General features: G+C 47.2%; 1 protein-coding gene across 1 annotated transcript; it reads left to right on the top strand.

Annotated features, from left to right (window-relative positions):
- The first annotated feature begins 11969 nt into the window (after positions 1–11969).
- LOC101766915 (L-type lectin-domain containing receptor kinase IV.1) lies at positions 11970–14192 on the top strand. The gene has a single exon (XM_022825802.1). The coding sequence runs from the start codon at positions 11970–11972 to the stop codon at positions 14004–14006; it is 2037 nt and encodes a 678-aa protein (XP_022681537.1). The 3' UTR covers positions 14007–14192.

Raw genomic sequence — 14192 nt, 5'->3', positions numbered from 1 at the left:
TTCCAAAAGGTGTCACGAAGCTTGTTTTTCCTTCGTCCTCCTTCTTGATTCTGATCTGGTGATACCCCGAGAAGAGGTCAAGTAGCGAGAGCATTTCACTGTTTGGAGCATCATCCACCACCTTGTCAATCCTCTCGAGGGGGTAATCATCTTTTGGGTAGGCCTTATTGAGATCTGTAAAGTCTATACACATTCTCCATTTGCCATTTTTCTTTTTTACTGGCACTGTGTTAGCTAGCCACTCAGGATACTGGATTGACCTGATTACGTTAGCCTCGAGGAGCCTGTCAACTTCAGCCTTTACGGCTTGGACCTTTTCGTCAGACATTTTCCTTAGCTTCTGCTTCTTTGGCTTAGCTCCTTGTCTGATATCGAGGCTATGCTCGATGATTTCCCTATGCACTCCTTTGAGATCACCTGCAGACCAAGCGAAGATGTCTTTGTTCTTGTTGAGGCACGCGATGAGGTTGCATTCTTCTTCAGGGTCGAGGTTGGCTCCAATTGTTACGAACCTGTCTGCGATGTACCCGTCTAGGAGTACCCGCTTTGTTTCGTCGTCAGCACTGATCTTTATTTTTTCTTTATCCCTCTTGGGCTCGTCGTGGTTCTTTTTCTTTGTTGTGCTTTCGGCTTCGCTTGATGGTGCTAGGTGATGGACATTCTTTTGGCCCGGAGCTACCCCTCTTTGTATGTTTCTTGCCATTTGCTGGTCACCGTACATTGTTATGACCCCCTTGTGCACGGGTATTTTCATGCATAGGTATAGTTGCCTAATTGTTGCATCCATCTTGGTGATGAAACCGCAACCAAGTATTGCATTATAGGGATAGTGCATCTCTACCACGTCGAAAGTGATGTGTTCTGTTCTCGCATTGTCGCGATCCCCAAACGAGACCGGGAGAGCAATTTTTCCCAAGGCTTTCACTGGCTTTCCACCGAAGCCGAGAAGTGGGATGTCGGCTGGGTCGAGCGTGTTCATGTCAATGTTCATTTCTCTGAAGGCGTTTGCGAAGAGGATGTCCGCGGAGCTGCCCGTGTCAACTAGGACTTTTCCAACCGTCCAGCCTGCTATCAGCGCTATAATGACCATCGCATCGTTGTGCGAGGTTGTCTTGAGCTTGAAGTCTTCCCCTGTGAAGGTTATAGGCATGTGTGCCCATTCTCGCTTCGTTGGGGGTTCGTCGGGTATGATTACATTGACTTCTCTAAAATAGTTTCGCCTCTACCTTTTGTTCTCGAACTCTAAAGAGGAGCCCCCGATGATTGGCATTATCATGCCAAAGGTAGGTAAGGAATTTTGGTTGTTGTTTTGCGTGCTTGGCTCTGGTTTGGGCATTATGGCTGGGATGCTTGGGGGTGGAGGTAGTGTTTCTTGAGGCTTCTGAGGTGGATTTGGGCTGGCTTGTTGCGGGATTCTTTGGTGGTACGGTTGTATCTACAGCGGAAGAGGCTAGGTCATTGGTTGCTGGAAATTGGCGAAGCTAGGCTGGTTGGGGTAAAAACTTGGGTGTGGGTAAAAAATTGTGTGGTGGATTGTTTTGGGTGCTTGTGCGGCTGCTTTCGCGGCTTCTTCTGCAGCCTTTCTCTCTTCTTCTTTCTTTTTGGGGCACCACTCTATATTATGATGGTTCTGGTGGCCATGGTTGACGCAGTAGAATGATTTCTGTTGTCTTCCTCGACCTCGTCCTCTACCAGAGTGGCCTCCTCTTTGGGTGTTTTTGTTTTGGTTTTGGCTCTGGCTTTGGTTTTGGCTCTGGCTTTGGTTTTGGTTTCCCTCAATGTTCATGACACGGTTCTGGCTAGAGTTTTGAGGCTTGTTGTAAGGTGAAGGTTGCCAGCTTCGGTTCTAGTTTGTTTGTCTTTCCTTGTTACATTCCACCACTCTTCTGCGGTGGTCCTCATCGGACCTGATGTATTCATCGAGTTTGCTGAAAAGAGCACTCATCGTTTTGGGCTCCTTCCTTGATAGCTTCGACGCTGTTGGGCTAGGGGTGAGGCCCGCGATGCATGCGGATATTACTATGGATTTCTCAATGTGCGGCGCTTGGGAACAAAGCAGGACATATCTTCTTACATATTCTGCAAGTGGTTCCTTGTCTTTTTGTTTGCATTGGAAAAGGTCTGCTTGGGCCGTTTGGGGGTGATGGAAACCCTGAAAGTTTTGTGTGACCTTTGCCTTGAGGTCATGCCAGCTAATCACCATGTGCGGAGGGAGTAGTGAGTACCAGTTGAGTGCTGCGCCTTCGCAAGCAATTATGAAGGACTTGGCAAGGATGACATCATCTCCCCCGGCTAAAGCTACGGCGGCTTCGTAACTCATTAGGAATTGTCGTGGATCTGTCCGTCCGTTGAATTTGGGTAGGGTGGTTGGCTTGTATGTTGTTGGCCACGGTGCAGTTTGGAGCCTGATTGAGAGCGGTGATGTGGTGTCGACCACAAGAGACACCCCTGATGAGTGATGTTGGGTGCCTTGCCCGAAGTTGAGACTGGGTTGGAACTGTGCCTGATCAACGGTGGGGCTTTGGTGAAAATAAGCTGCGGCTGGGTTTGCATTCTCATGTGGGCTTTCAAGCTCCGCAATTTCTTTCTGTAATGCTTCCAGCTATCGCCTTGCTTCGTTCAATTTTGATAGTCTGCTCGAGGCTTCCCTCTACTGTTGCACCTGTCGTGCTAACTGTTCCTTTTTTTTCTTTTGACCTCCTCTATCTCCCAGAGGACTGAGTCTAGCTCATTGTCCAAGTTAGTGGGACCAGTAGCTTCGGGCATTGTGGGTTGCTGGCTCTGTTGACCGTCAGTGCGGTTGGTAGCTTCATTTGCTGTGGGTTGTTGGCTTTGGTGGTTGACCTCGGGTATGGGTCTCTTATTCATTACTTTTGTCCTTAGGGTTTGCTCGACTCTTGCAAGGCATTCCTCCTTATCCGAAAGAACCTGATCTGTGGCCTCGGGAGTTATAAGCTGACCGGCCTCCACTGTGCCAACTTCTCTTTGTACTGCAAGTCTCTTCTTCCGTTGTGGTGGCATCGTAGGTTACTTGTCGAGTCAGACCACGGTGGGCGCCAAATGTTGGGCCTTAACCAAACAGTAGGTAAGACGAAGTAGCAACATGAAGGCAAAGATATCTCAAGCAAATGTAACTGTGGCTGTCCTATCAATGAATAGTGTCCGTTTAAGAGGGGACGGTTCACCTCCCTTTTAGTGCTATAAAGTTACATTTCCGTATACCTGTTATAACCATACCCAACAACTACATCCTTAGTTGACCCTTACCCAAGATGTCACTTTCAAAGTGAGATTACATTTCTAACCCCTCCCAAAATCTTTATTACCAAAGTGCTCCACAACGATGTGATTCCAGGGCTATCCTGATTTCTCCTTTCCCTACTCGTTAGCTTCGCCCGCACCAAGTACGCCTCCACGCACACTCCACCTTCGTTGGTCAAGACCAGCTAACCTCGGGCTCTAGTCGTGGCATCTCCTCGAAGTCAAGTCGCTGGGAGTTCCGTGGGGGTTTCAACTTCGGGAATCTTCGCCTACAAAACCATAGAACAAACATCTTCGGACCAGTTAACTTCGATTAATTATTAGCTTCGTGGAAGAGTATAATCACGAAGTCAGTGTTGGTGTCGGGGAGAGCTCCACGCCGGCTTTGTTCAGGGTGCGTTATCGGGCGGTCCCCAACAAGCAACTCCCAAAAAAAGGCAGACAAGTGCACAAACCTTGTTTCGGAAACTTGAAGCAAAGTTTATTATATAAACCGTATTTATGACTAGCTAGATTGAGATGATGAACACATAAACAGTTCATGTTTCTCGTTTTATTCTGAAATTAAAACTTGTAAGTTCTATTTTCCCTGATAAAAACTTCAAATTTGATGGTTTTTATGAATTTTTCTAAAATCACGCTATTTAATTTAATGGTGTTTGTTCATATATTATTTGTTTTTTATTGGATTCTTTTCATACTGCTTATTTTCTTCCACCTAAGTAGAAAATAGAAAAATGTTTTACAGACTCGACGATCGACTGCGCCACATAATACAGATAAAAGTATTAGTATAGGCTCCATTCATGAAAAATCATATAGATAGAAAAAGAAAAAGAAAGAATATTGATGAAATCAATAGAATGAAGGATTTCTTAACTGATTTGAATTACATCCTCCTTCAAATAAGATATGCTCTAGGTCCCTATACTTTCCTATAATGACTGCAATGATTTTCTCTATTTTGTAAATTCCTATTTTGTTTGTAAAATATTTCTATATAAATTATCTGAAGTGATCCACTTTAAATAAAATAAAGAAACAAAAGAAATAAAGGAAATAGTAAACCATAAAATTGGATATTATATTTCGTACTTCTGAAATAGATTTCTTTAATTTGTATTACTCTTCATTAGGACGCATACATTAGTTATCCCATTTTACTTAGGTTCTAATCTAATTAGTTGTTAGTATTTTCTTTTTTATTTAATAGTCTCTGACTATCATTAAATAAAGGGTAAAACAATTCCTTTTCTAGATATTTTTGAGAAAGCAAGACAAAGTGGAGCGAAAGAGTTTTCTTTGTATAAGAATTAGGTCTATATCATATCTAAATAGATAAGAAATGGAAAAAAAGAGAGCGGAGATTTCACTGGATACATGTTAGTTTTTTGTTAACTCGGAGCGTCGTTGGGTTGGACGATTCACCAGGGGTAAAATTTTCTCCCGCATTCACATTACGCTTTTCCATGACCACATATTTTCATGACTTCTGTTTGAAAGAGTACAAGGCAGGCCCATGTTTGAACTTTACTATAGTTCGTTTTCTCAAAAAAAAAATTACAATAGTTCTCAAAATGCATGTATATGTGTTTTGAGCATGCTTCTTTCCGTTCTCGACATTTAATATATCTGGTTAATTTATATGCCTCTAATTTATCGCGGTACCAAAATCGACTAAACGTTCGTACGTAGTGCTATTTCTTGGATGCCAGCAAGTCCGTGCTTCATCGGGCACTTCAGATGTTTAATCAACTATTCTTTGGTTTTCGATCGTCAGTCTGATTGATTGTCTTTTGGACTTTTTCACCCGCGCAGATTTTACATGGTTCTCTTCCTGGTACAACGACCGTTGGAAAGCGACTCTCATTTTTCAAGATCGGACATGGTACCTTGATTATGTAAGGTTTTGGTCCCAAAAAGATATGGATATGGTACCTTGATTATGTGAAAGAAATTAATTCATGAAAAGCACAGGACATGTTGTCATAACATACATCTTGATTATGCATTTATTTGGTATTGTAGTTGTTATTATACTTTTCATTTAATTTGATTAAAGTTAAACAAATTTGACTTAAAAAAGCTAAAGTGAACTATTAAGGCCCACTCTAAAATAAAGGAAAAATATTGGAGTTCCAGAGGATTGCAAATAGGAACCTTTTCTACAAAGCCCTTTGTTCCAAAGGATGGTGTTCCTACAATCCTATGGAAACGAGAGGGAAAAATAGGCAAGCTTCTGTTTCTTTTTCTCCTTTCATTTCTTCCTTTACTTGTTGTATTGTTCACCATGCAAATTCATTTTTCCTTTACTTGTTTCATTGTTCACCGAGCAAATTTATTTGTTCAAGATGTAAAAAATGTTTTCAATTACTTTATGTTTTAAATGAATATCTTTTATTTATGTTATTTTGTTTATTGAAGCATGTTATTAATGCTTACGTTGATTCGAACATTGATAGAAGAGGGAGATGGAATAAAATTCTTCACATGCATGTTACAGTTTTTTAGTTATATAAACATACTCAATGTTCATATATTCAGCAAAAAATCAAAGAAAAGCCAGATATCATATCATGGACCCTGTCGCTTCTCCTACTCACGGCCCCGCTCGCGTCCTCTTTCTAGCTCTGCAGTCCGCTCGCGAGCTTCTGCTCAACTTCGCCCGTTCACTTTCCGTGGCCCACTCGCGTGTTCGGTGCTCCTCCTCCACGCAGCCTGCTCGTTTAGGTGAGAACGCAAAAATTGTTGCCTTCAGCGATGCACACGTACTCGTGTGCAGAATAAATTTGTTCTTTTTATAGCTAGTATATATAATGAAATACTTCTGTATGAAAAATTGAAAGTATATACTAATATTTCAACGTACCCACCCAAAAACATTTAAGATATGAAATGTATTAAAATTGCAAGTGAAACCGAAACATGTTCGCTCGTTGGAATTTCTACGAGACTAATTAAGCTCAGTAACTAGTCAATGTCGTACAGAAAAATGATATGGACGTTGTTGAATCCTGATGCCAACCCATGAAGACCGCCAACTCGTTCAACGTCGACCATGACTTGAATTTCCACGAATTTTGTTTGTTGTGCTGGAGATGCTCCGCCGGCAGACTAGGTCGTATGTCTCGCAGGAACCGGGTGTCCTGCCAGATTATAAAGTTTCACATTTGATGATCTGCGGAACACAAATCCACTCAGCCATGACCACTACCAGCATGAAGCTCATTTTGTCCACCCTCCCCATCCTAATTGTAGTGTTTATACTAGAATTTAGCAGCGGTAATGAGCACAGACAATTCGTCTACACTGGCTTCACCGGCAGCAACTTCACCCTAGACACCCTAGATGGTGCAGCCAGAATCACGTCGACCGGCCTCATCGAGTTGACGAACGATACGGCCCGGGTTAAGGGCCATGCAGTTTACCCGTACTGGTGTGCAGAATAAATTTGTTCTTTTTATAGCTAGCATATATAATGAAATACTTCTGTATGAAAAATTGAAAGTATATACTAATATTTCAACGTACCCACCCAACAACTTTTAAGATATGCAATGTATTAAAATTGCAAGTGAAACCGAAAGAAGCTCGCTCGTTGGAATTTCTACGAGACTAAGGGCCTATTTGGGAGGGGGGCTAAAGTTTAGCCCACTCAAATGAAGGAGCTAAAAATTTAGCACCTAGGGTGTTTAGGATAGAGGCTAAAGTTTAGCACTTTGGTTATCAAAAGACTCTTTTACCCCCTCTCCTTTACCCTCAACTTCTTCCCTCTGCTCCCTCGAGGCCCTCCCAAGATTGACCGCCGCATCCGGCCAACCCCCCTCCCTCCCCTTCCCCGACTACTGCTACCGAAGCTCGATCCAGTCGTCGCCACCTCCTCTCCAGCTCTCCTCCCTCCACCTACCCACCTAACTCCGCGCCGCCAGCCATGCCGGGCCTCGCCGCGAATGACAACTCGCCCCCCGCGGCGGCCCCGCTGCCGCGCCGCCTCTCATTGCCGCTTCCCCGCCGGGCGCCGCCATCCCCGTCCACCTCCTCGTGCGCCAAGCCCAAGAAGCCCACGCCCGCCGCGCCAGGCCCCAAGGCCGACGAGTCACTCGACAACCCGGATATGGGGCCCTTCCTCCCCAAGCAGGCGCACGACGCCATGGTCTCCGGGGAGGGCGGCGGCACCGCGCACGCTCGAGTTCGCCGAGCACGCCGCGCGGGCGCTCGAGCGACGCGGTGAGGGCGTCGAGCTCGAGCTCGCCATGAGCCTTCACGTCGTGGCCGCCATCCTCGCCTCAGATCCGGCAGCCTACGGTGAGGATGGGGAGTGAGAGGGAGCTCGGCGGGGAGGAGAGAGAGAGCGCGACGGGGAGGAAAGAGAGACAGGGGCAGCGGGATCGCGACGGAGGCGGCGGGGCTCGACGGAGGCGGCGGGGCCAGCGAGACGGGTGAAGGGGTCGAGCGGAGACGGCGTGTGTGGAGAGAGAGAGAGTGGAGAGAGAGTGCGGGGAGGAGAAAGAGGGGGGCAGAGGGTGGAATTTAGGACGAGGGGGACCACTTTTAGCCCTTTAGTCCATTTTAGCACCCCTTGGAGGAGCTAATGGATTATGAGGGGCTAAAATTTAGCCTCTTCATTTTAGCCTAGGTGTTTGGATGAGAAGGACTAAAATCTGGCTAAAATTGGGGGCTAAAGTTTACCCCCTTTCCAAACACCCCGTAATTAAGCTCAGTAACTATTCAATGTCGTACAGAAAAATGATACGGAGGTTGTTGAATCCTGATGCCAACCCATGAAGACCGCCAACTCCTTCAACGTCGACCATGACTTGAATTTCCACGAATTTTTTTTGTTGTGCTGGAGATGCTCCGCCGGCAGACTAGGTCGTATGTCTCGCAGGAACCGGGTGTCCTGCCAGATTATAAATTTCCACATTTGATGATCTGCGGAACACAAATCCACTCAGCCATGACCACTACCAGCATGAAGCTCATTTTGTCCACCCTCCCGATCATAACTGTAGTGTTTATACTAGAATTTAGCAGCGGTAATGAGCACAGACAATTCGTCTACACTGGCTTCACCGGCAGCAACTTCACCCTAGATGGTGCAGCCAGAATCACGTCGACCGGCCTCATCGAGTTGACGAACGATACGACCCGGGTTAAGGGCCATGCAGTTTACCCGTACTCGTGTGCAGAATAAATTTGTTCTTTTTATAGCTAGCATATATAATGAAATACTTCTGTATGAAAAATTGAAAGTATATACTAATATTTCAACGTACCCACCCAACAACTTTTAAGATATGCAATGTATTAAAATTGCAAGTGAAACCGAAAGAAGTTCGCTCGTTGGAATTTCTACGAGACTAAGGGCCTGTTTGGGAGGGGGGCTAAAGTTTAGCCCACTCAAATGAAGGAGCTAAAAATTTAGCACCTAGGGTGTTTAGGAGAGAGGCTAAAGTTTAGCATTTTGGTTATCAAAAGACTCTTTTACCCCCTCTCCTTTACCCTCAACTTCTTCCCTCTGCTCCCTCGAGGCCCTCCCAAGATTGACCGCCGCATCCGCCCAACTCCCCTCCCTCCCCTTCCCCGACTACTGCTACCGAAGCTCTATCCAGTCGTCGCCACCTCCTCTCCAGCTCTCCTTCCTCCACCTACCCACCTAACTCCGCGCCGCCCGCCATGCCGGGCCTCGCCGCGAATGACAACTCGCCCCCGGCGGCGGCCCCGCTGCCGCGCCGCCTCTCATTGCCGCTTCCCCGCCGGGCGCCGCCGTCCCCGTCCACCTCCTTGTGCGCCAAGCCCAGGAAGTTTGCGCCCGCCGCGCCAGGCCCCAAGGCCGACGAGTCACTCGACAACCCGGATATGGGGCCCTTTCTCCTCAAGCAGGTGGACGACGCCATGGTCTCCGAGGAGAGCGGCGGCACCGCGCACGCTCGAGTTCGCCGAGCATGCCGCGCGGGCGCTCGAGCGACGCGATGAGTGCGTCGAGCTCGAGCTCGCCATGAGCCTTCACGTCGTGGCCGCCATCCTCGCCTCAGATCCGGCAGCCTACGGTGAGGATGGGGAGTGAGAGGGAGCTCGGCGGGGAGGAAAGAGAGAGAGCGCGACAGGGAGGAAAGAGAGACAGGGGCAGCGGGATCGCGACGGAGGCGGCGGGGCTCGCGGAGGCGGCGGGGCCATCAAGATTGGTATAGGGGCCGAGCGGAGACGGCGTGTGTGGAGAGAGAGAGAGTGGAGAGAGAGTGCGGGGAGGAGAAAGAGGGGGGCAGAGGGTGGAATTTAGGACGAGAGGGACCACTTTTAGCCCCTTTAGTCCATTTTAGCACCCCTTGGAGGGGCTAATGGATTATGGGGGGCTAAAATTTAGCCTCTTCATTTTAGCCCAGGTGTTTGGATGAGAAGGACTAAAATCTGGCTAAAATTGGGGGCTAAAGTTTACCCCCTTCCCAAACACCCCGTAATTAAGCTCAGTAACTATTCAATGTCGTACAAAAAAATGATACGGAGGTTGTTGAATCCTGATGCCAACCCATGAAGACCGCCAACTCCTTCAACGTCGACCATGACTTGAATTTCCACGAATTTTTTTTGTTGTGCTAGAGATGCTCCGCCGGCAGACTAGGTCGTATGTCTCGCAGGAACCGGGTGTCCTGCCAGATTATAAGGGGTGTTTGGGAACACCTTGTTAAAGTTTAACACCTGTCACATCGGATGTTTGGATGCTAATTAGGAGTATTAAACATAGACTAATTACAAAACTAATTACACAGATGGAGTATAATTCGCGAGACGAATCTATTAAACCTAATTAGTCTATGATTTGACAATGTGGTGCTACAGTAACCATTTGCTAATGATGGATTAATTAGGCTTAATAGATTCGTCTAGCGAATTAGCACAGGGTTCTGCAATTAGTTTTATAATTAGCTCATGTTTACTCCTCCTAATTAGCATCCGAACATCCGATGTGACACTGTTAAAGTTTAGCACCTCGTATCCAAACAGCCCCCACATTTGATGATCTGCGGAACACAAATCCACTCAGCCATGACCACTACCAGCATGAAGCTCATTTTGTCCACCCTCCCGATCATAACTGTAGTGTTTATACTAGAATTTAGCAGCGGTAATGAGCACAGACAATTCGTCTACACTGGCTTCACCGGCAGCAACTTCACCCTAGATGGTGCAGCCAGAATCACGTCGACCGGCCTCATCGAGTTGACGAACGACACGGCCCGGGTTAAGGGCCATGCAGTTTACCCGTACTCGTGTGCAGAATAAATTTGTTCTTTTTATAGCTAGCATATATAATGAAATACTTCTGTATGAAAAATTGAAAGTATATACTAATATTTCAACGTACCCACCCAACAACTTTTAAGATATGCAATGTATTAAAATTGCAAGTGAAACCGAAAGAAGTTCGCTCGTTGGAATTTCTACGAGACTAAGGGCCTGTTTGGGAGGGGGGCTAAAGTTTAGCCCACTCAAATGAAGGAGCTAAAAATTTAGCACCTAGGGTGTTTGGGAGAGAGGCTATAGTTTAGCACTTTGGTTATCAAAAGACTCTTTTACCCCCTCTCCTTTACCCTCAACTTCTTCCCTCTGCTCCCTCGAGGCCCTACCAAGATTGACCGCCGCATCCGCCCAACCCCCCTCCCTCCCCTTCCCCGACTACTGCTACCGAAGCTCGATCCAGTCGTCGCCACCTCCTCTCCAGCTCTCCTCCCTCCACCTACCCACCTAACTCCGCGCCGCCCGCCATGCCGGGCCTCGCCGCGAATGACAACTCGCCCCCGGCGGTGGCCCCGCTGCCGCGCCGCTTCTCATTGCCGCTTCCCCGCCGGGCGCCGCCGTCCCCGTCCACCTCCTCGTGCGCCAAGCCCAGGAAGCCCGCGCCCGTCGCGCCAGGCCCCAAGGCCGACGAGTCACTCGACAACCTGGATCTGGGGCCCTTCCTCCTCAAGCAGGCGCACGACGCCATGGTCTCCGGGGAGGGCGGCGGCACCGCGCGCGCTCGAGTTCGCCGAGCACGCCGCGCGGGCGCTCGAGCGACGTGGTGAGGGTGTTGAGCTCGAGCTCGCCATGAGCCTTCACGTCGTGGCCGCCATCGTCGCCTCAGATCCGGCGGCCTACGGTGAGGATGGGGAGCGAGAGGGAGCTCGGCGGGGAGGAGAGAGAGAGCGCCGGGGTGAAGGGGCCGAGCGGAGACGGCGTGTGTGGAGAGAGAGAGTGGAGAGAGAGTGCGGGGAGGAGAAAGAGGGGGGCAGAGGGTGGAATTTAGGACGAAGGGGACCACTTTTAGCCCCTTTAGTCCATTTTAGCACCCCTTGGAGGGGTTAATGGATTATGGGGGGCTAAAATTTAGCCCCTTCATTTTAGCCTAGGTGTTTGGATGAGAAGGACTAAAATCTAGCTAAAATTGGGGGCTAAAGTTTACCCCCTTCCCAAACACCCCGTAATTAAGCTCAGTAACTATTCAATGTCGTACAGAAAAATGATACGGAGGTTGTTGAATCCTGATGCCAACCCATGAAGACCGCCAACTCCTTCAACGTCGACCATGACTTGAATTTCCACGAATTTTTTTTGTTGTGCTGGAGATGCTCCGCCGGCAGACTAGGTCGTATGTCTCGCAGGAACCGGGTGTCCTGCCAGATTATAAAGTTCCACATTTGATGATCTGCGGAACACAAATCCACTCAGCCATGACCACTATCAGCATGAAGCTCATTTTGTCCACCCTCCCCATCCTAATTGTAGTGTTTATACTAGAATTTAGCAGCGGTAATGAGCACAGACAATTCGTCTACACTGGCTTCACCGGCAGCAACTTCACCCTAGATGGTGCAGCCAGAATCACGTCGACCGGCCTCATCGAGTTGACGAACGATACGGCCCGGGTTAAGGGCCATGCAGTTTACCCGTCTCCACTGCGCTTCCGCCTGTCCCCCGATGGCATGGTGCAATCCTTCTCCACCTCCTTTGTGTTTGGTATTCTCTCTTCTTTTGGCGATATAAGGGGCCATGGCTTTGCCTTCTTCATCGGCCCAAGCAATGATTTCACTGAAGCTTTTCCAATCCAATTTTTGGGGCTTTTCAACTCCACAAACAACGGTAGTTTGAGCAACCAAATCTTTGCAGTTGAGCTCGACACCATCCAAAATACTGAGTTTGGGGACATCGACAACAACCATGTTGGCATCGACATCAACAGTCTCAACTCTTTGAAATCCCGGCCAGCTGGCTTCTACAATAACGGTAAGAATGGCACGTTCACAAACCTACCCCTCATTGGTAGTGGACCAATCCAGACTTGGGTAGAGTATGATGGAAACACAACACAGATCAATGTTACCTTAGCTCCTCTTGGCATGGAAAAACCTGCGAGGCCACTACTCTCTTCAACCTACGACCTCTCGACCGTTCTAAAAGAGCAATCATACATTGGCTTCTCATCTTCAACTGGCTTATCGACAGGGCATCACTGTGTGCTTGGATGGAGTTTTGGCATGAATAGTCCTGCTCCAATAATCGACTCCACCAAACTACCCAAACTACCTTATCTTGGTCCACGATCTCCATCTAAACTCTTAGAGATCATTCTACCAATTGCATCTGCAGTTTTGGTATTAGCTATTGGCACTATAACTGTTATACTTGTGAGGAGACATCTTAGGTATAAGGAGGTGCATGAAGATTGGGAGGTTGAGTATGGTCCACACCGATTCACTTACAAAGATTTATATCATGCCACCAAGGGATTTAGTTCCAAGCATTTGATAGGGGTAGGTGGGTTTGGAAGGGTGTACAAGGGAGTTCTTCCTACATCAAAATCAGAGGTTGCAGTAAAGAGGGTATCATATAACTCAAAGCAGGGAATAAAACAATTTGTAGCTGAAGTTGTAAGCATGGGGCATCTTCAACACAATAATGTTGTCAAATTATTTGGGTATTGTAGACGAAAAGGTGAACTCCTTCTAGTGTATGACTATATGAAGAATGGAAGTCTTGAAAAATACTTGTACGGTGAGGAGGGCAGGGCCACCTTAGATTGGGGACAAAGGTTTAAAATTATCAAAGGAATTGCATCGGGCTTGCTTTACCTACATGAGGAATGGGACAAAGTTGTTATCCATCGCGATGTCAAGCCAAACAATGTGCTTCTTGACAAAGAGATGAATGGACGACTAGGAGACTTCGGCCTCGCGAGGTTATACGATCATGGCACCGACCCACAAACCACACATATTGTTGGAACAATAGGATACCTAGCCCCAGAACTAGTACACAGAGGCAAGGCAACCACTCTTACCGATGTGTTTGCCTTTGGCATTTTCATTCTTGAGGTTACCTGTGGAAGAAAGCCAATCACTGAAAACACCGAAAGCCACCAGGTCATGTTGGTCGATTGGGTGATTCAGAATTGGCATAAAGGTTCACTCCTTGATACAGTGGATATCAAACTTCAAGGTATCTATGATATTGATGAGGTATGCCTTGCATTGAAGTTAGGATTGCTGTGCTCGCATCCATTTCCTGATGCAAGACCGAACATGCGGCAAGTTTTGCAGTATCTCGATGGTGATGTGACACTACCAGAGCTAATACCAGCACACTTCAGCTTTCATATGTTGGCCTTAATGCAGAATGAAGGACGGTTTGGCTCATCCATAGTGTCATCGTACCCATCGCCAACGATGATGATTAATGGTTCAATATCCTTCTCGCTAGATGGAAGATGATGAAATTCATTGCTTCCTTAAGTGCTGGCTTACCTCGTACACTATAGAATTCGTGGCAAATATATAGATGCCCTCAGGATGTAGGTCCCCCAAATATTCCATGGTCATATATAACTTCCACGAGTTACTTCTTTTGTAATAATATTTGGCAGTAGAGGATTGTACTGAAAATTGATGTTCTTAGGA

This window comes from Setaria italica, chromosome IV (assembly GCF_000263155.2).
Source record: "Setaria italica strain Yugu1 chromosome IV, Setaria_italica_v2.0, whole genome shotgun sequence".
NCBI lineage: Eukaryota > Viridiplantae > Streptophyta > Magnoliopsida > Poales > Poaceae > Setaria > Setaria italica.
The sequence above is the reverse complement of the archived record's forward strand: the minus strand, read 5'-3'. Positions and strand labels throughout refer to the sequence as shown.

What these genes read in the sequence shown, in the direction of transcription:
- LOC101766915 (XM_022825802.1), top strand. Translation starts at nt 11,970, where the DNA reads ATGACCACTATCAGCATGAAGCTCATTTTGTCCACCCTCCCCATCCTA.